This window comes from Catharus ustulatus, chromosome 5, assembly GCF_009819885.2.
Source record: "Catharus ustulatus isolate bCatUst1 chromosome 5, bCatUst1.pri.v2, whole genome shotgun sequence".
NCBI lineage: Eukaryota > Metazoa > Chordata > Aves > Passeriformes > Turdidae > Catharus > Catharus ustulatus.
This window is the reverse complement of record NC_046225.1, coordinates 60,951,797-60,979,437: the sequence shown is the minus strand read 5'-3', so window position 1 is coordinate 60,979,437 and position 27,641 is coordinate 60,951,797. Positions and strand designations below refer to the sequence as shown.

The 27,641-nt window shown below is 41.5% G+C and overlaps 1 protein-coding gene and 2 long non-coding RNA genes across 12 annotated transcripts in view; 1 reads left to right on the top strand and 2 right to left on the bottom strand.

Annotated features, from left to right (window-relative positions):
- Positions 1 to 161: 161 nt before the first annotated feature.
- Positions 162 to 27,322, bottom strand: LOC116997089. 8 transcript variants are annotated; one of them, XR_004418082.1, is made up of 4 exons: positions 26,867 to 26,941; positions 9,180 to 9,249; positions 7,397 to 7,544; positions 162 to 2,132 (listed from the first exon to the last, which is right to left on the bottom strand). It is a non-coding gene; the product is annotated as an uncharacterized LOC116997089 (long non-coding RNA). The 8 variants fall into 8 exon arrangements; XR_004418081.1 differs by lacking the exon at positions 26,867 to 26,941 and adding an exon at positions 9,975 to 10,070; XR_004418080.1 differs by lacking the exon at positions 26,867 to 26,941 and adding an exon at positions 9,404 to 9,463.
- On the bottom strand, positions 25,853 to 26,667 carry LOC116997090. Its single transcript, XR_004418084.1, has 2 exons — positions 26,578 to 26,667; positions 25,853 to 26,215 (listed from the first exon to the last, which is right to left on the bottom strand). It is a non-coding gene; the product is annotated as an uncharacterized LOC116997090 (long non-coding RNA).
- Positions 26,209 to 27,641, top strand: part of CPEB2 (cytoplasmic polyadenylation element binding protein 2) — a 50,672-nt gene continuing 49,239 nt past the window's right edge. For all 3 annotated transcript variants that reach the window (XM_033061332.2, XM_033061331.2, XM_033061330.2), the window contains exon 1: positions 26,209 to 27,411. In XM_033061332.2, the coding sequence (XP_032917223.1) occupies positions 26,233 to 27,411 (1,179 nt within the window). In that variant the 5' untranslated portion in view covers positions 26,209 to 26,232. The remainder of the gene's footprint in view (positions 27,412 to 27,641) is intronic.

The following is a 27,641-nucleotide window of genomic DNA, read 5'->3' as shown; positions in this document are numbered from 1 at the left end:
TATCTCCAATGCAAAGCATATTTCTTCATTCACATACACATTTGCATATCACACTATATGTCATTATAGGAAACAAATCGGCAGAACAGTCCTACATTATTCTAAAATGCACATTTCTTTCTCTGTCAAGTGGATAATTAAAAAAAAACAAAAGACAGATGGGAAGTCATGCTTTGTTTATTACCTTCATGACAAGGTTTTCAGACGCTGTGGTGGTAAACTTATTTTGAATAGCAAGCATTTACTAGACCTTATTATTCTACAATTTCTGTGGGAGATTTCTTGTCACCTTGAAAATTATGTTTGTTTCTAGAAAGAAAAATTAGCTTTATTCAGAGGTCTAAGTAATTTGAATATATGGCAAGCAGCATCTAAACCAAAAGACTAATATCAACATCCCCAAAAGTAGATTTTATGACTGTTAAATATACATGCTGCAAAAGATTAGATTTACTGGTTTGCTTATATTGTGTTAGTCATTTATAACATTTGTTGACTGAACAACATAAACTTATTTTATGGTTCTTTCATCCTTTCTCAAAAGGATTGCAGGCTTCTAGTGAGGTAAATTCAACACAAGGGTTTCTGGGACACAGGCACTGCACATACAAAGGTAGTATTTCTGATGGGTGACATTCTTTAAAGGTCTTTTCATGATCCATTAATTTGTGAATTACACAGCAGAACAGGCATTGCCAAGGGCTTAATTTCAGTTATATGTTGATCTTCTTCCCTTTAAGCTTTTATCCAAAAAGTAAGTAGGACTAAAAATAACATGCTCCCTTAGACTGCCTCTGACAGATCTATCATAGAATTGATCGTTTTATTCTTTACTTATCAAAGGTGGGTAGTTGGCCCCAATAGTTCTAAGGCTTACTTCATTCACAGCACAGTTACAAAAAAGCAATGCAATTGCCAAGGAATGAAATTTACAGTAAGGAATGAAGTATGCAAATTAATGCTGCACAAAGATTAAGATTTAAAAAACAATTTGATAAAACTTTTTACTGAACAAGTGACTTTCTGGGAGCCAGATTTCCAGGAAAGCAGCCTACCTCCCCCGCCAACCTAATCCAATCCAGGTACACAAGAAGTATCCAGGTTATTTAGAAGTTGATGAGAAATCAGTCTCAGGGTCCGCCTTACTTGAAAAAAACATTTGTGCTTTTACTCATGGCTCAAAAAAGATACCAAAAAAAGAGACTGCTGAGCGTAATTACAGAAGTATTCTTACTCCCTAAGTGATGTTCTCCTCAAGGACTGAAGTACAGGTAAATTTCATAAGCCATCATAAATCAATTGTATAGATAATAGCTCAGCGTTTAGAGCTGTTATTTCTCTTTTCTCTCATCTCTCTTTTTCTTACAGCAACAAAAAACCCAACCAAACAAAAAAACTTAAAAGCCTTCAAAAACAAGAGGGAGAATCTGTTAGTAAGCTAAAGAAGTGATGAAATTCTGACCTCAGGAGTTTTTGACACAAGGAGCAACTGTAAGCATTGCTGCTAAACAGAATTTGGCCGAGTGCTTGCAGCACAGTATTTCAAGCAAATCAGATCAGCCGCAATTAAAGAGATCTGTTTTTTACTGACAGGGTGTGGCAATATGTAAGAAACTCACGGCATCCTGAGAGGGAGTTTCTTAACTTCCTTCTCATTACATTCAATGGTTTCTGTTTCACAACAAAAAAGTGTGAAAAAAATGCTGACAATATTTACATTCAAATTTCTCTTGCAAATAATTATGGTCTTTAGCTAAGATGAAACTAACATAAACTTTACTATGACCACAATCTTTTTTAATTCTGAAAGAGCAGAACCCTCTTTTTCTTCCACACATTACCCTAGAGGCATTATCTGACAGTGTGTAGTCAGTTCTTGGTTTCTTCAAATTCCCACAACATTTTCAGGCATTACAATTGATGGTAATGTTCTTGCCATAAGCATAATTGTAATCAAGAGATGAGATATCCATTGAGCCATCAATTTAAGTATAGTAAGTCTTTTATCTTTTTTAGTAAAACTTACAAAACAAAGAGCGTGGTTTTGTTAAGAATCAAAGCCAAACATAGCCGTTTGTTCCATGCTGTTGTGGTTTGGCTCTCCAAAGGTGTTTCTTTACATGTCAGCAAATCTGTGACAGGTTGAAAAAATAAAAAAAAGAAGATTCATTATGAAGGTAAAATTTTCTGAAGTCCAAAAGATCATGTAATTTTCTAGAAACAAGCACAAACATGAAATTCTAGGGATAAATGGGGAAAAGCTGCCTAAGCACACCTGGAAATACTTCAAATGGAAATCATGGATTCTAAGCTACCTCTGAAAATATCCAGTCACCAGTATACAAGTGAACCAAATGCAGTCACTACAGGTGTTATTTTATTAGCACATAAGACAGATTTATTTCTTATATACATGCTTTCAGTTCTCATTTTCTAATTTAAAACTGATCTAATTAAATTATTTCAAAATTCTAATTTGTAGTTCAGTTACAAGATCAACTTATTACTGCTTAACTGTGTCTTAGTCTTCAGCATGCATAGTAATAGATTGTGTGTTCATTCTTTGCCTACAAACATACATGAGAAAAAAAATCTTTAAAACCTCTGTGAAATGGAGTTGTTTGATCTAATGATTTCTGCCTTGTGTTGGCAATGGGCTACTGAACTGCACACAAATTTGTCTCCACTGACATGTGGTAACCCATTAAGCCACTGTAACTCAATTTCATGTCTGACTACATAGAAAGAATTGAACTGATAGAGTTTGAGCAAAGCTTCATGTTGTCAAGGTGACTACAATTTTCCTAAGGTAATAGATACGTTTCCAAAATGGAGAACAGATTGAACATTTCTCTGCTTAAAGGCTTTATACGCACATAAATGTGAAACTGCCCACTTTAGCAATACCAAGATATTTAAAATGGTACACCTGGTATCGTGTATTGCAGTAATGTCAATATGAATGTAGCCATTCTGGCATAGTTACTTCTATACAAATGAAAAACTACTTCACTATTAGGGATCTTCAACCCTGTGTAATTATATCCAACTTTACAAGCTGTAGCAGTTGTCAAACAGTTGGACCAGCACAGAAAAACACCCCATCTGTTAATTAAGCAAGATAATTTTTAGATCCCTCTGTGATAATTTTCAGGTAGCATGTAATCTAGCTTTCTCAGCCATAGCCTGACACACTTAGAAGTCTCTTTGTGTGTAAGGAAAGTACAGATGAGAAGCTGCTTCATTTGCAGATAGCAGGCAGACTATGCTGTTACAAATACAGGAAAAACATGTAGAAGGTAACAGAGAAAAGTCAGCTAATAGGCTTTGTCTGAACTCCAAAATACACAAATGAGTCACCTCCATGGAGCATACTATGACGACATGAACTAACTCTACAAGAAAGTGCTGACCTAGTGTGGGAAACAAGAATTGCCTCATACTTGATTGCTGAAATTCTTGTTGTTTCAAGAATTGCATATTGACAGCTTAAATTTTTGTCTGCATTGAAAGAGCCAGCATGTTTTTGTTGTTCTAAAACCAAGCCCAAATATTTATTTTGAATAAAAACTTAAAATAGTTCACAATTTGCTGAAAGTATGGGGAAAAGCCCATTTACATGGCTGCTCTTATCTTCCAGAATAACACCTAGTGTTTGTGTGGTTTGAAGGCATGCATCTGTTTGAAGGCTGAATACTGGCACATTGCTGACAGAACATGCAGGACTTTTAAAGCAGTGCAGTAGTTTATCACCTGTCATTGGCTCTAGTGCCACTGCTAATCGCTTTTGAAATAATCCAATGCAATAGACATTGAGGCCATCAATATTTTTCCCATTACCACAATGTAGAGACCATTTGGATAATGATCACTGCCCCTGAAGAGCAATGACAGATTTTTATGCTATCACACTTTGTCCAGAAGCATTGTGTGCACTGTACATCATTTGGGGATCTGAATGGCAGCAGGATAAGGATTACCAGCCCTCTGTTCACCCAGCAACCACTGGCAAGCAGTGTGGTTGAAGGACTGGCCCTTTTACAGCCACTAAGTCTTCCTCTTCTCTACATGGAGCAGAGACAAAGTTCAGGTGGAGGAAACAACAAAAAATCCACTAGGTGCTTTGTGGAAAAGAGAAGCAGCTGGTGTTTCAGTCAAGCAAATAGAAAGGGCTGGGATGGTCACCAACAGCTGTAGACTGCATTCATGTCAGCATTAAGCTGCATGCAATGTTCATCTTAAAAATCATTTCCCTTCCAGGTCATCTACTACTGCATGATGTCTTACACTGGTGTGGGAAGACTAAGAGAGATAACTTGGTTGTACCTATAGGTCTGATGATTTTCTGGCAGCCTAACAAAGACAGCATCAGGGTCATGATAAGCAAAGGTCAATGTAGATTAACTTCATTCTCTTGAGGAGGTGTGTGAAGTTTATATTGGAGGTTGAAGACATAAAAGCACCTCTTTGGATATCATGAGGAATTCTGCCAAAGTTCTTCCCCTTAGGAAGGAATTTCCCAAGAGTAGCCAAGACCCATAACAGACTAAAACACAGTCCTACTCAACTCACACTCACACTGTCCTTCAAGAGGATTTCATACCCTAAGTTTCAAATCGGATGCAACCTAGGTGTATAGGTGGATAGGTGGACCTATCAGCTACTTAAAACTTACCTTTGTAACTTCTGTCAAACAGTGGAAAAAAGGGAGAGCTGGGGGGAGCTGGCTGTTCTTCTAGTCTGGGTGGATCATCTACAGGGATAATTTAGTCTCTGTGATATCTAAATCATGGCCTATTTATTTTAAATTCCAATAGAGGGCTAATGGTGCCAATTACAGTAGCAGGGATGGTGATGTGGCTATTCACACACAAAGAACTTGGCAGAGACCAAACTCCACTTTCACATAGGTCAGCAAAAAAAAAAAGAGTGTGCTGCACTTTGTCACATCTCATTTGGATTGCCTTCAAAATGCTGAGCTAGAGGCAAAAAATACCACAGTTCATTTCCAATTCCACATCTAATCCTCTCACCTTTAATTTATTTTAAAAGTTTAATCATAAGTTCATAAAGCTCAGATATCAATTTTTTAATAAAAATAAATTAAGCACCTGCAGGTAAGGTTTTTAGGAACTCATGGTTGGCCCGAGATTCATTACAAATAGCGACTCTCACAATTCACCTTTCTACAAATGCTACTGTGCTAAAATGTAACTTTCATTCCCTCCCTGTTGCTTCAGGGATGTGTCACTTACAGAAAATAAATAGAAGACTTCTATCGAAAAGAAACCATGCTCCACTTGGGGTCAGTGAAAAGTTACACCTTGCTCTGGAGTTTCTGGCAGCATAGTAAATAACTTTTCTGCAGAAATTGTCACTAACTGCTAGAAACCTTAGTATGAATAGTAAAAATACTTGATATATTCTTAGTATACAAAAAATGTAATATTTGCAAATAGAGAAACCTTACTAAATTTGGAGGTTTCAATTTACTGTTAGTTGATTTAAATGATGATATTAATAGTTCTTTAAAGATGTCAGCCAGCTTTAGAATGCCAGTCGCTGTAGTGTCCTTGAATTTCCAGAAGTCAAAAGTTTTGACAAGTTGTGTCTCTAAATGCTCTCAAGGAAACTAAATGATCAGAAGGCTGAAAATTCTTTAGTAGATAAATGATGTGTTGGAGCATAGTAATAAATTGTTTTCACCATGGGAGAGAAGTGATCAGATATCTGCACTAGAACTTGCTCTCTTCAATATGCTCATAAATGATCTGAAAAGGGAATTAATAATGAGATGGTAAACTTTGCTGATGATACAAGTTATTCAAAACAGTCAATATCTCAAAAGGTGTCATTATCCTGAACACTGAGTGATGCAGCAACAAAAAATGTAGACATGATTTAATATTGATACATGCAAAGTATTACACGTGGGGGGCAGCCTAACTGTACATACACAGGGACATATAACAAACAAAAAAAAATTTAGTATCACTTCAGCAAGAATCTTAGACTCCTTGCTGAGAACTCTCTGAAAACATCTGTCCAGTGCTCACTGGGAGACAGAAAACGTAAACTGAATTAAAAATCATAATGTAAGAATGAAAAGACAAAATATTACACCATTGTATAAACCCAGACTGCATTTACATCTCAAACACTTCACCTAAGTCTGAATGATCCATGTCCAAAGGTTTATTAGAAGTAGGAATGGTGTATGCTAGACAACATAGATGAATAGCAGTATACTGTTTTAACTGTATGAGAGTGGATGAAAGTCCTTTTCAACTTGAAAAGGAGATTTTAAAAAGCAATAATTGTATAGAAAAGTGAATCTAACATAGCTAGTAAGTAAGAAACATTTGCTCACTATTCATCCTACCATAAAACTTAACAAGCACCAAGTATCACAGTTTTAATCAAACAGAAATATTTTTCCATACAATTCACAGCCACACAGTATAGCCTATTGTTACAAGAATGTTGTGGCTAACAAAAATATAAATGGATTTAATCAATAATTGGAACAATCTACAAAGAAAGGGTTAAGCAAGGGATAATAAATATATGATGCACCCTATTTACAGTTTAAGTGGAGTGTACATTGTGCACAACTGGAAAATGGGAAAAGTATCAGTCAGTGCTTGTCCTACTCTCACTCCTAAGAAAAAGTTAAGAGACTGCACTCTATTCTGATTTAGGGTAGTCATTCTTGTCCTATTATTTAGACCCAAAAGTCACAAGTTTCACAATCTAATTATATCTGCCTTCAAGAAACAACTTAAATTTGACTTCTATTTTCAGCACCAGGCAGGAAAACCATTAATCCTCTTTTGCAATAAATAGGGGTTGAGCATTACTGGCACAATGATTAACACCTTCCTGCAGCAATTCTACATATTCTGTACTGCTGCAGCAATCCCTTCTGACTGCAGATCAGACTTCACTCCCTACGTACTCTTCTTCACTTGACTGTGTATCCTATTGACCTTTCATCTTTCTCTTTATTATATTCATAATTTTGTACTTCCCTGATTCTTGCTACAAAGGAAACTTCTGTGCTGTCTTAGACACGTGACAGAATATTACACGTAACACTAGTCATATTGCATTGTATTTAAAAGCAACATAGCCAATTCTTTTACATGCTGTGATACAATTTTATTTTCTGCACTGATTTTAATTCATCCTTGTTTCCCTGAAAATTCCAGAGAGTAAAAAAGCACAAATAGTTTCCAGGATGTCATACATAGATAGATATACAGACACATATATACAGGTAAATAATTGTCAACATCATATTCACCAAACTATTTATATCAACAGTTTTATTGATCAGATACTTACATTCATTTTTATGGTTAGGAAAATGGAGTTTTAATTATAAAATCAGTACCTGTGTGGGTACATGAAGCCGTGGTTGAAAATGGAAGAGCTCAGTGAGCCGCAGCATGCTCAAGCTCTAAGGCAGGGCTGTTCCTCAGCACCAAGGAGAAGGAAAGGTGAGCAAAATCAGCCCTGTCCACTTCTCTCCCCAAAGCAGGCTTATGCACAAATTAAATTGGAGGAAAAAAAAAACAAAAACACGAGTGCTATAGATAATGGCTGAGCTTTTTAATAGAGCTTATATGCTTCATTTCCACAACATTTTAATGAAATTTGAATGCCTAATTCTTCTGGGTTCTTTTAAAAACCCAGTCCGCATCACCAGATGCATAAACTATGACTGAATGCTGTTTTTTAACGTTTCCAAGTCATAGGGCAGAAAAACTGCATTCTGTATTAATTATAAACTGCATTTACAACCGAGTGAAGCGCAGGAAGGCCTGGATTAACACAAAATACACAGGACGATTTGTAAGAGCCGTAGCTCCCAAATGGCCTTCAGAACACAGACAGCAAGGGAATAAGCACCAGAAGGCTGTTATCAGAATAAATCAAAAATCCATTTCCAGAAACTTTAAAGCCTTTAAAATAATGAGTTTACAGCAATAGAAACAGTGATACAATAAATGCATATTTAGTGTTTACATCTTTTTGCACCAATGAATCCAAATCTGCTCTGCAAAGTCTGCATAGATATTTTGTCACAGTGCAGAAGGTCTGTGCGCAAGAACAGCCAAGAGGACGGGTTGGTAGCAGACACTCTGCAGAGTAGCAGTCCTCCAGAGATGCTCCAGGAACACAAGCAAGATGTTCTCTGAAGAACATCATCATAATTCAGGCTGACCTAGTTCAATTCACTCACTTTTAATAAACAACCTTAAAAGACAAGGCTTCTTTGCACCTACAGAAGAAAACGGTTCTTCTAAATTCTGTTTATCCTCAAGAGTTTGGGGGGAGCAAGGTAATTTTTAGGGTTGGAGGCTGTTATAACAAGGCCAGATGCAGAAAATAGATAGGGATCCCAGGCAGTGTACAAGTCTAATGTGTTTTATGTATTATTTTCAGTACATGTATTTTTTGAGAAATTGATTCTGATGGTTTGAATCAACGCTGTGTTAGCACACTCTGCTTCTTCATTTTGATAATTAATGGCAAGCTTCTCAAATGTTGGCTGAAAATTTTCCTAGGCAGATTTGGGTTTTTTTTTTAGCTTGGCTTCGTGAGAAAATGAAGCTTGCGTGCATCACACCGTCTCTCTGTCATGTTTATTCAGCTTCAAGTGAACTGAGCAGCGTAGTCATTTTTTAAGTAGGGAAATCTTAAAACAGACCTGTGCAAAATCCAGCACATCATGGAAGTCAGCTCCCAAAGTCATTAATTTTGCTGCCAGCAAAGATGAGGAGTGGTCAATTAAGTTCATCTGGTAGCAGCTGCTGACCACGCTGGACATGTGCAGGTTGGCCACCTTGCATGAATGCACCTCCAGAACAGTATCTGCTGGGTCATTCCCAGTTGTGATGGTCATTCCCAGCAGCAATGGTAGCTAAAAGCCATGGAATGCAGGGAAGTTGGGGCTAAGTGAGACATCTAACTATGAGGACACAGAAAGACTGCAAAGTACCATGGAAGAGGGCACTTCAGTAGGATAAACACAGATGTCTTGCACCCTTAGAGACAAAGCCAGAGCAAACCAGTTCTCTTTAGTTCTGCCATTCAGGAAATGATCTGCATCTGTTGAGTTTTCCCTTTATCTCTCTCAATCCATTCACCTCCAGTTTTCCAGCTGGACTTACCTTTGTTTGCAGCTCCTATGTTTGCAGCTCCTACTGAGGTGCAAAGAGCTATAGGTAGGTACTCAGCCACCTGGGAGACAATGGATACGGGATAAACCCACAATTAAACACACACATATCATAAGCTTATGTTATATGTGATGTGAAATGACATATGATGAATCATAGAATAGATGGTTTATCACAGGTAAAGTGACATGCAAGAAGCCAATATGTTTATTTACCTAAGCAAGTGCCACTTCCACTTGCACACAACATGCAGTACCTGGAAAGGTGTCCCTCAACTGAACACACAAAAAGAATACATAAGGGCTCATATTAGAGAGAGGCTGCCTTTTCTTCTCATGCTTAAGAAAACACACTGATGTTGATGAAACAGCAGGTCTCTTCACAGCTTCGCAGGATGATAATAGGTGCCTGTTGACAGCTTGCTGAATGGAAAGGAGGATCTTTTTGAAGCACATGAGTACTTTCACATGCATGTAACAGAGCAGTTTAAGAGCAGAGACACCTGCCAGCACAGCCACCAGGCAGAACCCTGGTAGACCTGTTTGCCTCTTATGAGATGATGATATATATATAGCTTGGCTTCCAGTATCTCCCTTTCCACCCACTGCCCTTTGCAATTCAACAGAACCAAAACAATAAATAAATCTGTTTTATCCTCCCTTACTGATAGTCCAATGTTAGTAAAGTTTCTTATTTTTGCTTTGGAGGAGCAGGTTTTCCAAACAAAAGCAATGCTGCAGAAAGCAAGCCAGACTGGGAAGCAGAGCTGCTGCAAGCACAACACACCCTTTGTTAGCTGCTGCACATAGCCAGCAAAGCAGCACTCGGGAAGCCTGTGTGGCAGCACTGCAACTCCATCAAGCATCCTGACTGGCAGCAGCCCTTTTTGGAAAAAGACACAATATTTGTAACCTATAACTCTTACTGCAGCAAAAGTAAGCTATAATTCGGGATTTAAACCAGAACAGACAACCTGCTGTTTGTGTGTGGCATACCCGTTTACTATTGCTTACCACAGGGAGCTGAGTTATTAAAAGAAAAAAAAACCAAAGAAACAAACAAAAAAAAAAATTAAACAACCCCCCCTCCAAAAAGCAAAAAAAAAAAAAAAGAAAACCCCAAAGAAACCCACCAAAAATTTATCTTCAAGAAATTAAGCTAATAAGAGTTCCAAAAAAAGACGCTGCTGCCTCTCCCCCAAGTTCCAGTAATGATATTGAGTTGTTTATATCAGATATGCCCAAATGATCATAATTATGATCTCAGATATGATGTCGTAATGAACAGGAGAGAAAAAAGAGCTCAAAGTCCTTGCTACCCTGAAGCTGTCTGATCCTCCAGCCAGACAGAAGACAGCAGCTATATAAAAGAGAGGACTTCCCTCAGAGAAGTAGCCCAGTCTCTCCAAGGTCTCTCAGCCTTGTCTGCCCCTAAGGCTTTGGAGAAAAATGAAATAAAAGAAATCCAGAACTAACCTAGAGAATCAGGCTCTTGCCTTCTGCAGGCAGCCAGCTGTAGCCCTGAAGCATAAGACTGAGGTTTTTTAGTCATTATCTTAAGGCAGAGCTGGGTGTGTTAACATGTTGTGGTCAATGAGAGCTCTCTGTTCTCTTCAACAGTTTATAAAAAAAGGGAGTGACAAAACACAAATACAAATTCACAGATGTAAAGATTGCATAGAACAAATAACCTCCGCTGCCATGCACAGAGATGATGCCAAGCCTGTTCCCAGACTCAGATTAAAGTGTATCCAATTGGATTAAATTCCTAGCAATGGCAAACTTGCAACCTACCTACTCTGGGAAATTATTTCTACGTGTAATCAGCCTCAATGTATCTTTATAGTGATTGAATTTTTCAAGCTTTGATTTCCAGCCATTGGTTCTTTTCTTGTTTGTTTCTGCAAGACTGAAATCTATACTTGATTTAGTTATTCTTTTGTTCCTAATACATTTGTAATGTCTTCTTATTTTCTTAAGCTCTACTGGCCAGTAATAATTCCTTATTACCTTTATCTTCTCTAAAAAGTCATTTAAATTGTGTAGATTCAATTTTCATTCTCAGTTATGCCCCTCTTTTCCATACTTAACATTGATTTCTTGTTTAATTATCACCTTTGTGCCTTCTTTACTAGGCTAGCTTTCCTCTCCAAGGTAACTTACTTGTCTGCTCATTAAAGCATAGCCTTTAGAATACCCAGCAGGATTTCCTTGAGAAGTTCCACTTTCTATTAAAGCTTCCCCTTTTAGCACTCGGTTAGGGAAACAAATTGTTCTGATGAACTGGTCGATTTTATGTTTCACATAATTCTGCCTGATGTAAACCCTTTGTTTCCACAGAGTAGAGATACTGCAGTATCTGAGTTTTTGGAGATCAACAGCCAACACTGCTTGAGATGCATCACAAAGTCCAACACAGATTCATTTCATGCTTGCTACAGACATTTCCATATTACAATATCCTTGAGATGTTCCTGAGATTAGATTATTCCTAATATTGTTTAGAAGCAGTTCTCAGTCTGGATTTACGGATGGCAATACATTTTTTCCTCAGACATTGTGAACAAATCCTAGAAAGAGGTGTTCTCCATTGCATCAGAATTTGTTCATGTACTTGTAGTAAATGCCCACCAGTCTACAGTCTGCTTTGCTGTTCATGTAATGGATATAAAATGTGTGCCATTTTCATGGTACACTAAAATTCCAAATTAACTACTCTCATTTAAAATTTCTGGGGGGATGAAAATATCTTTAAAAGGTGATATGGAAATATGACTCCCCTTTAATACATTAATTAAAGTTATCATTGTTTTTCATCCTTTGAAATCTGCAAGTAAAATATATTGTGGAGAACTCAACTGCACAATTCATATTGTGCAAGCAAAATGCCAGTGGTTTTGTTTGATGGTTGGTGGTTTTTTAGTTTTTGTTTTTGTTTGTTTTTATTCTGGTACTTGGACTGCAAAATCAAATAAGAGTAGCAATAAATATTGATCCAGGTTTTATTACCCAGTACATCAAACATTATACCCAAGCTGCTTTTGTTAAAAACACTGTGGTACTTGGAAATATTTTTTGATATTTCCTGGCTCCTCTAAAATAAAACAAATAGATTCCTTGTCCCATCACAAGTTACTATATTGCATGGATGAATTTATATGAGGTACAAAAAAGAATAAAAAGGCCCAAGTTCCACCATTCTAATGCTAAAAGCATTAAAATAAATACCTTTTCTAGAAAAAAATTAAATTTGCGTAGCTCCACTTACTCACCAACACCACCAAACTGAGCCATTCAAGTCATGACTAATCACTTAATTCCAGGCAAGTTCATTCACATCAAAGGAAAGAAACCAAACATAAAGACTGTGTATGTCATAAGGATCACACTGTAGCTGGGCAAGCACATTTTCTTTTCAAATTTTGGGGAATTTCTCTCAACTATTGCATTTGTGAACAGGGAGAGGAGAGGAGAGGAGAGGAGAGGAGAGGAGAGGAGAGGAGAGGAGAGGAGAGGAGAGGAGAGGAGAGGAGAGGAGAGGAGAGGAGAGGAGAGGAGAGGAGAGGAGAGGAGAGGAGAGGAGAGGAGAGGAGAGGAGAGGAGAGGAGAGGAGAGGAGAGGAGAGGAGAGGAGAGGAGAGGAGAGGAGAGGAGAGGAGAGGAGAGGAGAGGAGAGGAGAGGAGAGGAGAGGAGAGGAGAGGAGAGGAGGAGAGCCCGAAACAGGTATCACACCTGTAGTTCCCAGTCTATGAAACATCAGAAGTATATTAAAGAAAAGTAACATTATGGCAACATGTGAGTTTGAAGGAACTCCAGAATATGCTGTGGCTTGTTACAGCCTCCTCCTGAGGGCACAGCTCAGGGTTGCGAGCAACGTAAGTCCAGCTCTACAAAAGAAGGAAAGAACTAAAACCAAGACTCCCATACTGGGGGTGAAGGCTGAAGTCACTGGGCTTCAGGGTAAAACCCTTTTCTTCCAGAAGCTCTGTAATCTTCTGTTCCTTGCTTTCATTATATGTAGTCAAAAAAGTAAATAGTATTATTAAGGGTAAAGGGATCACAAGCCAGCCTGGTGCTCTTGCAGGAATGTAAGCAGACAGTGTTGTGGGCTTCCTCAGTATGTAGCCAGCAAACAAAAAAGGCGTAGCAATTCCATTCTCATACTAGGCCACACCTGGAATACTGTATCCAGTCTTGGTCCTCTTAGCTAAAAAGACATACAAAAAAACTGGAGATAATCTAGCAGAGGGCCGTCAAGCTGATCAGAGGACTGGAGAACTTGACAAATGAAGAAAGCTTGAAAAAATTGGGTTGGTTCAGCATGAAGAAGAGACAATTGAAGGTTAAATACCATTTTCTAACACTTAAATTGTTGTTACTGAGATGACAGAGATTCTTTTCAGCAAGATGCCCATTGCCACAAGGCAATAGACTGATTCAGAGGAAATCCATTTCTGTTTAAGAAGAAATTCTTCACTGTGAGAGCAACTGAACTTTGAGCAGGTTACCCAGAGAAGTGAGGAATTCATCGGCCTTGACAGGCCCTTGATTATTTCATCTAGGGTCCTGCTTTCAACAAGAGCCTGGGGCAGATCATCTCCAGAGCTCCCTTCCACCCCAGGTTTTCCAAATGATTCCATAGCTATCAAGGTTTTGTTCTGACTAGAAAACAACATCAAGCAAAGAAAAAATACTCAGTGCTGCTAAAAGTATATAATTTTCAGTTAGAACTCCAGACAGAAAAACAGACTTGCTCCGTAGTTTTAGTTAAATTTCACCACAGTCTTGTGTCTCCATTCACCTTCACTGGGGCCTTTCTACAACACTGCTATAAACTTTGTCCGCAAACACACAAACAATTTGCTGATTTTTGATGTCCTGTATGTTGCACCTTGGACTGTTGATAGGCATTTATTCAATGCAGTCCTATCTATGTACAAACCATATATATTACATGCAGTTTCATTGAACAGAGTAAGAAGCAAACTGCTGGAGACAGTTTCCTTACTCAGTTTCAATCACCTTTCTCAGGGTCACATTGCAAGCAGACCTCAGGCTGACTGGCTTCCTTGCTCACTTTTCTAAGCATGTCTGCAGTGCTCTGCCCCTTGCACAAATCTACACAACCACAATAAAATTGATCTCACTATTTTCAGAACACCAAAGAAGTTCCTCAGATCGTCTAGCTAAGGCTTTACTATGACTAGCACACTGCCTGCTCTGGAGAGAACTGGACTGGAAACTATTGCTAACTAAAAAGAAATTTAAATATTATGCTTCAGTGTGCTTGTACAGCAGGCTTGAAACATCTGCAGAGTGATGGGATACAAATGCAAAACCACCTACTTGTATCCTAAAACACTTACCTTTTCATGACACCATACAAAGACCTTGGGTCTATATTAATTGAAAATAAATAAGAGAGTTCTACTGGTAACCAAAACCAGATTCATCTTCCATTTGCAATGTTTAAACAGTCAGCTCACAGGAAGGATTTTTTTTTCACTAATTCTACTCATTTACCTCAGGTGAATATATTGGATGAACGTACAAGGATATGCTTTGATGGAAACAAAGAATCAGTACCTGAAATTCTACAGGTGAAAAATACGAAATCAAGAAAATGGCACAGTCACGCTTCCTTGTAAACTTCTTCACCTAAAATGTTAGATGTATACTTCATTAATGGTAAAAATATTGGTTACACATGTTAAAAAAAGTAAACAATATTTACAATACTGAAGGCTGTATTTTCAACTCTAAAAGAATTCATAGCAGATAAAAAGAATATATGGCAGGAGAGAAGCACTAGCATTGTGTGCAACACTACCCAGAGCAAACCCAAATATTCTGGTTAGCACAGCAAGGTATCACCCTGCTGTCTCCTTCTAATAAGCTTGCCTTGAAAAACATATAATCCAATGGAGGCCCTTGCAAAGTATCTCTCATAAAAGGCTTGTGACAAGAAATATGAAAAACAAAAACTTCTCCACGCTTCAGAAACAGCAAGGAGAGAGCACGCTTTTGTTCAGCTCCTGCTGTAATTCTCTCGTTAGTAATACCACTGCTGACAACGCTGATGTCTTTACTTAAGAAAGATGTTTGAAAACTTGAAAGAAACTACAAGAAAAACTGGTGATACAGAAATCTTGCCTTACAGTTAGAAACTAAAGTGCCTCAATGAGATTTGCTTAACAACTAAAGAGGGCTGAGATGCCTTGATCCCAGCCTTTAAGTATTTTCATTGAACACTCTCTAGCACTAAAGGCTTTTTTAACCCAGCAAAGATTGAAAAAGTTAAATCAAAGCTAAATTCAGACCACAAATAAAGCACTTCACATGAACAGTGAGTGCTGGTATACAAATGGTGGACTCTTTGTGTTCTGAAGTCTTTAAAAGTGAAGGAGACATCTTTCTAAGGAAGATCACCTTGGTCTTCAAGCAAGACATAGAGCGTGATGCTCTGTGGTCAGTGCTGAGGCTGGACTGGATTACATCACCAAAATGATTGAGCTCTTCTTCTCTTAAAGTCTATGCAGCAATTACACTGAGACACGCTTGTAATTTACTCTAAGCACATTTTGTAAATAATTACTAGTGTTACTACACCCTTACTGACCTACTGAAAGTTATTTTCATGTAGATGGGCCACTTTTGCAGAGAACAGTTTGACTACTGTCCTAGGACTCACATATTTAGGACTTAAAATTTAATTGGGACATAGGAAAATCCACATATAGCAACTCAACGGTTGATTTGATCAGTGTTAACTGCTGAGGTCCTACAGAGACTAAAATGTATTCAACTAATTCTCCGGTGTCCTATTTGCCTGAAGCCCCAGCTGCTTTTTATGGGAGCTAAGAATCTCTAATATTCTACCAGTGTTTAGCTATTACATATATTAGTTTATGAGGCTCAGCAAAGTACAAGCCTTGTTTATTAACCTTTCACTAAACCCTTCACAAACTCAAATACTAGTGCGAGAGTAAGAACAAAAAAGCACGAGTCTTATCAGGAAACATATATATTTATTACTTTCCAATTTCCCCAGCCCTTGGTAACCATTGAATTTTCATTATTTTTATTGATTTGATCACCTGCTTTTAATTCAAAACATGAATAAACTGAAAAGCAAAGAGCCAAAATAAAATTCCTTTTTATAAAATATTTGTCTCAATACAGAATTCACCAGTATAATTACGCCCCTATAGTTCTGATGGTATAACTCCCCATGTGGACACTAGAATTCTACAGGCATTCATGCAAGATTAAAAAGCATCCACAAGGCATAATTATACCACTCTAGTCTCTGGTAAATTTCCTCTAATAAAGACGACCTTTCAAAGCTGAAAAAAAGAAAGGTTATTTGGGAGGAAAAACAGAAAGGAAAAGCCCTCTATTTCCTAATGTAGAAATTTTATGAGGTTTTCTGCTCTTTCAGTTACAACTTGCTATATAAGCATGCACAAAAACAAAAAAAAAAATCCATAAAAATACACAAAAAGAAAATAATACAACTGTGAAAACAAAGGGTCCTTAGATGATTCATTTTGACTGACCACCAGTCAAAGCACACTGACCTGAAATGATATCACAGTTACTCAAGGTCATTTGACAAGGTTTGGGAATTTTTAAAGATCTATGTAATCTTCCCTCTTAATATCATGGGTACAATTGATTTGTGGCATACGTGTTCCTCAGCTTCTGTAAGATACATTTAAGCAGCAAACTGCTTTGTGCCATTGTGTAAAAATGGATCTGAGCAGACAGTACCATAATAAGAGGAGAAATGACAAAATTACAATAGGTTTTGTACTCTCTACGTAAAAGATGAAGGCAACAATTCTGCTCTTTCATTAGTTCCTTCACCTTGTAGCTATGTGGTTAGAAAGCATGACTTCCAGTGTTTGGTTAGAAAAAATTTACAAAAAATCTAAACATATGAAAATAGAGGAGTTGATGGTTAACATATCCAAGCAATCATAATTCCTTTATGTAAGACTGGGCATAGAAGGGTAAAAAAATAGAATCTACTGAAATAAACCAAATTTAACCCCATATTTCCCTCAGGTTCTCATTATAGAAGTAAATTAAGGTTGTCTGGATGGCATTTAACTTTCTGTTTTCATATATTTCATTTTACTGAAGTGCAATATTTTCGCTACATTTTCTAGGTTTCAATTTTTTTTTATAGCTAATGGACTTCTAAAATATTTTAACATTAATAGTCTAATACATTTAGCTTTTACACAGTTTCTTGGCAAAGATTTTTCTTGGATTTCTTTTCTTTACAATTATTAAGAATGTTATACATGAGCATTAAGAAATAATCATGTGGATAACATGACTTAGTAACCAAAATATATGGGGCAAAATTAGCATATTGCTTTTCAGTGTCTTTGTATTGTCATAATTGCATGAATGTTCAAAAGTCATGAAGCTTAACATTGATTTACAATTCATCATCAGATCAGAGATGCAAATTATTATGGGAAAACTCAAGATTTCTTGTTTCTGAGTCCCAGATAGAGCTAGACATCTTTAGAAGGAGGAGGGAGACCCACAGGAAAATTAGTGAAAGCTTCAGTAGAGTCACTCTGCACTGTCAGAAATATAACTTAGTAGGTTAAAAATCAAACCAAGAGCCAGGGGTGGGGAAGGCAGCTGGGACATGACTAAAACCAGCCAAGTGTTGAGAGAGCCTTCATTTGCTGTATGGCAGAGCTGAGTTCAATTCTGCACTGCATCCAGGCCTGCCCCTTTTCCCTCCCAGAGGAACAGCCTCATCACCAGACAAGTCTCATCATTCCAGCCATGGATGATGGAGCATTTCCTAAAAGATGCTGCATGTCCTCTGCAGATGGGAAGGAGAGCATCCTACCCTCAAGCAGGCTGGCTGCTCCTGACTAGCTAAACTCTGATATCCCAGTGGCCTGCCCAGAGCTGTTGACCCACCTTGACTACTCGATATATCATCATAATTACTCACAATTATATGGTTAATGTATTTTTAAATTTTAATCTCTGCTTCTTCAGCTCTAGACTGATTAATTTTAGTTCTATGGTAAATCTGAAGAGTCTGCACTGGTAATTTCTGAGATAATTCCATATTAATTAAAGCAGCAAATTTCTTGTAGAATCTGTTGAAAATAATTTTACAGAAACAGTGGGTGGTGGTGTAAAATTAGTGAGCATCCATCTTACACTCAAAGAGAAAATAAGGTCAAGTACAAGAGAATTTTCAAATATAAATCAGATAGGTTGCCTTTGGTTTTCATACAACACAGATGCTATGGCTCAGAAGGGGAACGTGTTACTCTACTAACTTCTTGAGTTTAATAAGTAAACTTCAATACATTTTCTTGTAGCAATTTAAAGCCCTTTTTGAACAGCCTGCTGAGGTACAAACATACACCTTCTATTTAAGTCGCTACATGATCTGTACACTCCTCCAGAGGGGCAGACCTAGCTACAGACACATACTTGGTTCCTCCTGCTGCATCTGCCACCAGGGCTACCTACAGGACTCAATGGGTGCTACTTCAAAGCCTCCTTGCATAAAAATTTCCAGAGTTTCCTTGGGTCTTCTAGATCGTCTCCTACATGCAGTCACACTAGAGTATTCGACCCTTCAGAAACAGATTATTCTATCACTGGAAGCACCACACAGTCATTCCTAGCACAATTCAGTTCCATGAGCTTCTGGAGACCCAGCCAATGACCACTGAAATAATCCCTTAAAATTTCAATTTGCTTTCTACACCACAATATTCAGGTACATAAATACAGGCTAAACATCTGTACAATGAGTAGAGATGTCTCATGCATTCTGTAAAGTAGAACCTACACTTACTCACAGAGCTGTGAACAACATCTTCATGTTTAGTAAATAGCGGCAGCTGCATCTGCACAGTGCCTAGAAAAGGAGATGAGAAAATACTGTGTTCTGGCTATAGCAGCACACACTGCTGCACAAACCCCTCTTCAGATCACAGCACACAGGAAAAACCAGCAGAAAAATCTCAGCACCTACAGAATTTTGATTTATGTTCTAGTAATGTGACCAAATTAACCAGCCATATTATAAGGCCTGTCAAAAACATTATCTGATATGCAAGTGCACCAGCAACAACACAAGCTTTAAAAGCTTAAAAGCCATTTTGAGAATTAAACAAAGATTGACAGTATCTCTATTTTGTAGTGCCAACTTTTTGAACACTTTGCATTTGTCAAGAAACATATGATGGTGCTGGCAGCAGCTCCCAGTTAGCACTGGTCCCCTTTGTGAAAGCCACTGCCTAAACAAAGAACTAGATATGGTCTCATCGTCAACAAATTTGAAGTGTCTCTGCTCCACTGTGAATTACTGCTATCCTGTAGAGGAGGTGGAAAAAGTGCAGAATTCTGCAGCACACACAAAATGAGCTCTTTGCAGGTTTTTTTGGCTGTTCACATGAACCATTCTACCGCTTTTCAGCAACTCCAGCTTACATTATATCTACAGGCTTACAGTAAGCTGAGATAGTCACAGTATTTAAACCTTCAAACAATCTACGCTGCAAATCTGCCAGCCTCCTGTTCCTCAGAACATTTCATCTCAGCTAAAAATTATCAGTTCAGAGGAGTAAGAGCACAGAGGTATACAGATGACTGTAATGCATTCCACCAGACAGCCTTTATGAATTTTTTAGCTGAACTTTCCTCTCTCCTTGTTGTTCTTGCCAACCACATGCAGAACATTTTAGAGACAACAGTAATTCCTTGGAGGTTTACATGCACTATTCTATTCCCAACAATAAAAAATAAAAAAATAAAAGAAAATGTTTCATCTCATATTTTCCTTCATCCTAAATTATAACTAGCATCCACTACTTGCACTGCATAGCTGAGAAGCTAGCAGAAATTTCCACATTCAATTAGCACAGAAAAAGTAGCAAACTAGAAACAGGATTTCATTCACTTTAATTCACTAGTTGGTTGCCACAAATACTCGTCTGTAAAACATGAAATTCTGAATACTCTAGACATTATTTTCCTTTCATGAAGATGTTTGTTTACTTTGGCAGTGATTCTCTTGGGAGGAAGTCTAATGACTTCCACTACCAAAAAAACCAAAACAAAAAAGAAACAGAAACTGTCACTAGCAAGCAAGAGAATATTAGTCTAGTGTGCTGGTTAAACTCCAGGGCACAAAGGAGAAAAACAGAATAGATCACTGCTTCACATTCTTGTGACCAGAACCTATATACTTCAAGTTTAGCAGGCTTTCATGATGGAAGTTGGACTTTGAATAAAGCAAGAAAGCTGCCCATCTCCTGTGAATTTTAAGATTTTTAACCTTAAAAACAAATAAACAAAAACATAACATGCGGATGGGAATAAGAGAACAAACAAACAAACAATTTCAATTGCGGGTATTAATTTTTCCTTCTGCTTTTAATTTAATTTTAACACACAGTGATCTAAGAAAGGGTTTTTTGACCAGTTTTGTTATATGTGAGTAATTAATATTCTTTTAATGAGAAAAACCACCAGGAGAAAAGGTGAGCTACTGTGACTCAATAGGCTGCTCACTGCTGAAAAAGACTTCCTTACCTCCTTCCTAAGGGTGCATGACTATTATTTTCAGAGTTCAAAAAAATCAAGAACAGAAAAACAGGGAATGAAGCACATTATTATAAATCTTCAGACCTCTTTTTCCTGTGAAATGTCAAAACTCATCATCTGCTTTTCTACATGAATAACCTGCAGTCCCAGACCGTTTACCATGTTTCCGTGGGAGGAAAACGTCATTAACAAAAAATCAACTTTAGGGTTAAGAGGAAGTAGCTCTAGCAAAAGTATGTGAATTGTGTATTTTGTTACCAGTTAGAACAATGTGCTGTTCCTGGAATGCATATGCAAGCCCATGTCACAGTTTAGGCTGAGCAACAAAGCAGACACATGTCACAGACCACAGGACAGCAGACTATGCACTTCCCTAAAGAGCCTGATCCCAGGGAATATTGAGCAGATCTTCAGCAGAACCCTTGCAAGCACTGCAGGACAAACACAGCTCCCTAAATAGAGAGGGCTAACAAAGACACTAGGAAAAGCAGTAGATACGCAAAACAAGGAATGGTAAAACAGCCAGAGAAAACATGAAACAGATTTTAAATAATTTTTTTTTGGTGGCTGTAAAAAAAGCTTTGGAAAAAAGGTCAAATTGAGTAGTAAATCACCGCAAATGGTGAAAGGCCTACAAACATTGTGGGCTGTGGAAAGAACATCCTGTTGCACTGTAAGCAGGCAATGAGTCTCTACTATGCTGAGCCAATCCACAAAAGGTTTTTTGAAGTCAATACTATCTGTAACACTTTTAATTGAAACATGCAAAAAAAAAAATCAAAAAAGCTGTGTTTAGTATTGGAATGAAAACAAAGATACTTCTGATGTGTACATCTAACTGCAGCCCATATTCAAAATCACAGGTGATTTTCCAACTAGCTAATAGGAAGGATTCTACCACTAGTCAGAGCTATTTTGTTGTGTATCCATTAGGCTCCTGATAGTCTTGTGCACATGTTCATTTACAAAATGAGGAAGCACTGGAGTAGCTCTGTCTACGTATCAAGTCTACATTCTATATCTAAGTTCCATGACTTACTGTGTTTTCACAAAAACTGTAAGTGGTTTTAAGTGGTACCTGATCATTAAAAGGTATGGACCCTACCCCACAAAAGAAGACAGAAATTTAAAGGAGCTAAACCCATAGACCACTCTGAAGTACACAGCATCTCAGTACAATCCCATTCAGTTCTTGTAAGTGCTAAAGGTTCTATTTTTCAGGCAAAAAAGAGAACAGTGGGCCAAAATCCTTTCTCATATAATAATATCCTGTTCCTAACACTGGCCAATAGAAGGGTTTATTAAAGGAAAGAACTTAAGCTGCGCATGGCAATTTCTAAAAGAGATGATAACCACTCAGGGGCAGAACTCAGAAGCCACTACCTTGATGATCCCTTTCATTCACCCAAATGGCAGCCAGAGGAACTGCTCTGTAACTCTTACAGTTTATTTTGTCTTTATACAGTTATAGCTATTTTATATAGTCTAATGTGACTTGTCCTTATACTTCTATTCTGTAGCACTGCTGCTTGTGCTCACCACACAAAATTTAACACTCACTGCCTGATGCAGAATTCCAGATAAGGTGATCATTGTCTTTCATGTACCAACAAATCCAGGAGAGCTGTCAGCCCCAGCTCAACCACAGGCCTCCCAAGTAAAGTCAATGTCTGGCACATTCGTTGGAATGAATATACAGAAGCAGCTTGATTAATGGCTGCAAAAAACATAACTTTTGTATATTTGGTTCTACTGTACTGACAGCTTGCGTTGCAACATCTGTTTTTTACAATTTACATATTATGTATAATAATATTGCATACAGCTTGGCATTTGTAATGTTTGCTGTCTAGTCATTGCAGCTCCATGACTCTCTGGCTTCTTCAAGTTGCTCAGGCGAGGTGTGGCTCTGCCAGCATGCTCTCCTTTTCAGGTAGTCTTGCTTTAGTAACAATCAGGGAACATGGAGTCCAAGCCTCTCAGTACACCCTAATGTCTGGAAAGGCAAATTTAGGGAGTTCCTGTGTGGCAAATAGCGAGATACCTGAAGGAAGCATAACACATGCTTATTGTTCTTACACATTTGTTTAGGCATTTATTTGCAGACACTATTACCTTCAACTAGTCTAAATCAAAAAAGCTCTCAAGCTTCCCTAGAAAGGGACAGTTAAGATAAAATATAGCAGGAAGGAATCAAGGGAGAGAAAAACATTAACACAAGAGGATATGAAGGCCAAATGGTCAAAAGTCAAGAAACTGGAGACTGGAGACAGAAAACAAACTGCCAAGGACAGGCCTCAGCACTTCTTGATGGCATCAAGGTGCCAGTTAAGAGACTCGGTGGAGGAGAAGCCAGAACTTGTGGCCTCAACACACAACAAGGGGTCTCGTATCTGAGGCAGGAGAGCCTGCAGGATGCTTGGTTTGATTTGGTAAAACTGTTCTTGCTTGTATTAGAATCAAGTAGCATGTGCCACAAGACCAGGGACCACCCAAGATCTACTGGATTCTGCAGCAAGACAGCCAGAACCTTTCCTCATAATCAACAGCGAGAGAGAGATCAGGTTTTTCTGTCTAAAAGTACCTTTATTAGGGGATGAATCATCCTTTGGTAGCACCTGTCTTGTGTTTGTAGAACATTAGGCAGCTAATGCAGAGTGGACACTTACTTTTTACATGGTTAAAAATAGATGATCTTCACTCCCTGAAAGCTGATTTAACAAACACACGCAATTGGGGCGCTGGCTACCAGGCCAGAGATAAGCTGTCGTGAAGGACGTGAGCACTCTTGTCTTTCAGTCAATTTTAAAAATACTCTCATACACCAAAAGAGCTGTTTTGAAGGAAGAATTGCTAGAATTTGGGCTTGATTTAAAGGGGAGGGACAGAGAAGTTGACTGCTTACAAAAAAAAAACCGCCTCAACTGAGCGAGTTCCCACACACTTTGTGGAAATAGGCAGCTGGTTATAGAAGAGCGCAGTGCAGCACTGCTTCCACCCTTGCTAGACACTGCCTGAGAATGCCCCAGCTAGAGGACAACTTCTGTTCAGGCTTGCACACACTCAATGTCAGGTGTATGACAGGAACACAAAGGGAAGCCTGATGCTGCCAGTTCTGCAGCTCACCACACTAATGTTTATGAGGACTGTGCTGTGAAGCAATTCACTCTTCAGACAGGAACCAGTACTGGGCCTGAAACATTTACTCAGCATGTGGCCATCTGTAAGGCTTGGTCTGCTCTCTGGATTTTTTAGCCCTGGTAAGACTGCCAAATTCTTGTAACAAATGCCAATATAATGAATAATTTTGGAATGTTAAGCCACAATACAGAAAAGATAAACACGTATCAATTATTCTTTGATGCTGCAAGTGCATTTTCATATTAAACCTGCAAGATAGCACAGATTTCCCAATATATATCCACACAGGTTCACAACAACATTAGAGATGACTGGAAATGCTGAAACATTTTTTTCCCTCTACGTTTTATATGCATGTAGAAAATAGCTACAGATTTAAGAAATAACTGTTGTTACACTGGGTCAGAGCAAAGGTCCGTGGGGCAGGAGGAATGCAGCTATCCAGTCGCTGATAGTGGGTATGGACAGATGCCTAGAGAAAAGTTCAGCAGGTCAAACACATGACACTTTCCCCAAGTACTCACACATTCAACAGCTCTGTATGAATTCTTTCAGTGCTGAGCTACAGCGTTCCCAGAGCACAAAGAGAGGCCGCTTGTTTTAGTCTTTTCAGGGACATACACATTGACATCAACGTTACATCTGTACGTGCCAAAGTATTAATTTGTTTGCATTGAACAGCTGCCAAGAACTGTGCTTCCACTGTATGGAAAGATTAAAACCCCACCTTTGATACTGGAATATCTCAGAAAGCACCACCCCACACCGCAGCACGGGTTCCGCCCGAGCTCCCGCGGGTCTCTCAAGTGCCCAGCAAGGTTCGCTGGCAGGCCCCGGGTGTGTGGTGAGGAAGGGGTGACGAGCCCATGTTTCCGGCGGAGCTCTGGCCGCTGCAGTGCCCCACACCCGGGGGGGACAGGGACAGGGACGCATGCCATCCAGCATCCCTGTCCCACAGGGAACAGGGGCACACAGCGCACCGGGACCCGCGCGGGGGGGCGGGGCCTGCCCGGGGCTGGGCGGGGCCTTGACACCCGGCCCGTCTCGTGCCGCCGCGCTCGCGCTGCACCCGCCCGCCCCGCCTGTGGCGCGCGCTCGTGCGTCAATGCAAATGAGCGGCGCGCGAGGCGGGGGGGCGGGGCGATCCCCCTCTCCCCCTCCCCGAGTGAGCGGCCGGGGATCACAGGTGGCAGGAGAAAGCGCCGTCACGGCTGCCCCTGCCCAGGCTGTTGGGATAAAAGCCGATCGCCGCCGCGGCGGCAAAACGAAATAAAATCGCTTTATTTAAGGTGTTTCTCGCTTGACGATAGAAAGGTCGTCGCAGGCCCATGGGAACCCGCACCGCCCAAGCGGCCCACAGAGCTGGCGCCTCCCCTGGCTGAAGTGGTAGCACCCACCCGGCCCGTCGGCGCCAGGGGGGCGGGCCCCGGCCTGATGCATTATTCATGGCGGGGCAGGCGCACAGGCTCATTACCAGGGCCCGCCGGCCTGGGGCGGTGCCTGTGACGTCACTGTGACGAATGTTCCGGCGCTCTTAAGGGCGCCGCGGCGGCTCCGAGCCGGCAGCGGGGCGGGGGCAGCCGGGGGGCGGCAGGAGCCTCGCTGAGGAGACTGGGTCGCCTGCCCTCTGGAGGTACCGGCGGCCTCCCCTCCTTCCCTCCCCGCCGGTGCCAGGCCTGGGAATGCCCCGCTGTCCCCCTGCGTTGCGGTGTGGCGGCTGGGGGGGTCAGACGGAGGAGTTTCTGTCCGGGGGCAGTGACCTGTCCGGGCGAATTCCTGATCTAGTGGATCCCTGTGGGTGCGACTGCAGGCGGGAAGGGCCGCCTTGCCGAGGGTCCCAGTGAACGAAAAAGAAATCTCCGATAAAAATGGGCTTGTGTCAAAAAGCTGCGATATTTATAAAGCAGTACAGTGGCGTTGATGGGAAGAAGAGCGCTTTATTCTATAAATAAGCTATTTTGGGACTTACATAGTGGTTTGCGATAGGCGGGTGTTTAAACTCTCCCCCCGCCCCCCAACACTTCGCCACAAAGATTATTAATTATCTTTGTCTCTTTAGTGTGCTGGGGTGGGGGTTCACCTCTGCGCCGAGCCGGTGTCAGGGGAGCTCCCGCAGAAGGCCACTCCAGCCCCTGCCCATCGGGTCCTCCCCATCCCCGGAGCGGCCGCAGCCGCCTCGCCTCATTCCTCCTGCCCCTTGCCGCCCGCTGTAGCCGGCTCGTCCAGCAGCCAGGTCGCCGGGTCGCCGCTGCCCTCCCCGTTTCCCCTCAGCGGTCGCTGCTGCGCATCATCAAAACATGCAGGATGAGCTGCTCCTGGGGGTGACACAGCAGCAGCAGCCAGGCAGCGAGAGGCTGGGCAGCAGCCCCGCGTCGGGACACCCCCCTCTCGGCCACCCCTCCTCTGACTTTAAACCCTGTCTCAGCCCCCACCAGGATTTAAACAAGCAGCAAGCGCAGCAACCACAGCCGCCGCCTCCTCAGCTGAGCCAGAAGAGGAAAGAGTTTAAGCAGCAGCTCAGCAGCCCAGCCCAGCTCGGCAGCAGCCACCCCCTGAATAACCACCACCCCCCAGACTATCATCACCACCCCCCTCAGCAGCAGCAGCAGCAGCAGCAGTTCAGCCACCCCACTGACAAGTACCAGCAGCAGGAGCACAGGCAACAGCAGCAGCTCCTCAGCGCTCACCCCCTGGAGCCGCCGCGGACGGGGGATCACTCGCACCACCGGCCCGTCGGCCCCGCCGAGCACCAGGGCGGCGCGGACAGGGGGAGTTTGGAGCGGCTCGCCCCTTCCTGCCCGGGGGGATCGGCGTCCGCGGACCCCAATGTGGGGGTGGCCGCCGCCTCCTGCGTGAATCCGCCTTCGTCTCCTCATCTGCAGGCGAGAGCCAAGCTGCCCCCCATGGAGTCCCCCCCGAACAGCCACTTACTGGGCAGCCCCGGGAACCTCCTGCCCGGCGGGCTCGGCTCTGGCTTCAGCAGCCTGCAGAGCCCGGAGATCCCCAGCCCCCATCACCAGAGCGGGGGCGGCTCCTCCTCGGCGGCTTCCCCTCCTCCTCCGCCGCTGCCCGGCTTCGGCACCCCCTGGTCGGTGCAGACCTCGTCGCCGCCTCCGCAGCAGACGCAGCAGCCTCCGGTCTCCAGCGGCGGCGGCGGCGGGCAGATCAGCGCGATGCCACCCCCGAGCCCGGAGTCCGAGACCAGCTTCTACCCGGGGATCCCGTCATCGATCAACCCCGCTTTCTTCCAGAGCTTCTCGCCGGTGTCTCCTCACAACCCCTGCGCCGGGCCCTTCAGCAGCCCCTTCTCGGCCGCCGCCCCCCCGCCGCCGCCGCAGATGAATTTACCTCAGCAGCAGCAGCAGCAACAGCAGAACCGGAGATCCCCTGTGAGCCCCCAGCTCCAGCACCAACACCAGGCGGCGGCCGCCGCCGCCGCCTTCCTGCAGCAGAGAAACTCCTACAACCACCACCAGGTACCGGGCGGCGGCCGCGGCGGGGAGCCCCGGGGCGGAGATGGGGGATGCGGGGAAGGGACGGAGGCTCCGCTGCCCTCGGCCGACCGGCTGCGGCAGCCGGGCAGCTTGGCTCTCGCCGGCGCCGGGCGAGGCTGCGCGGCGGTGACAGCCCGGCGGGACCGCGGCGGCGGCAGGGCGGGGCCGGCCCGGCGGGAGGGAGGGCACCTGCGCCCCCCGCCCGGTGCGGC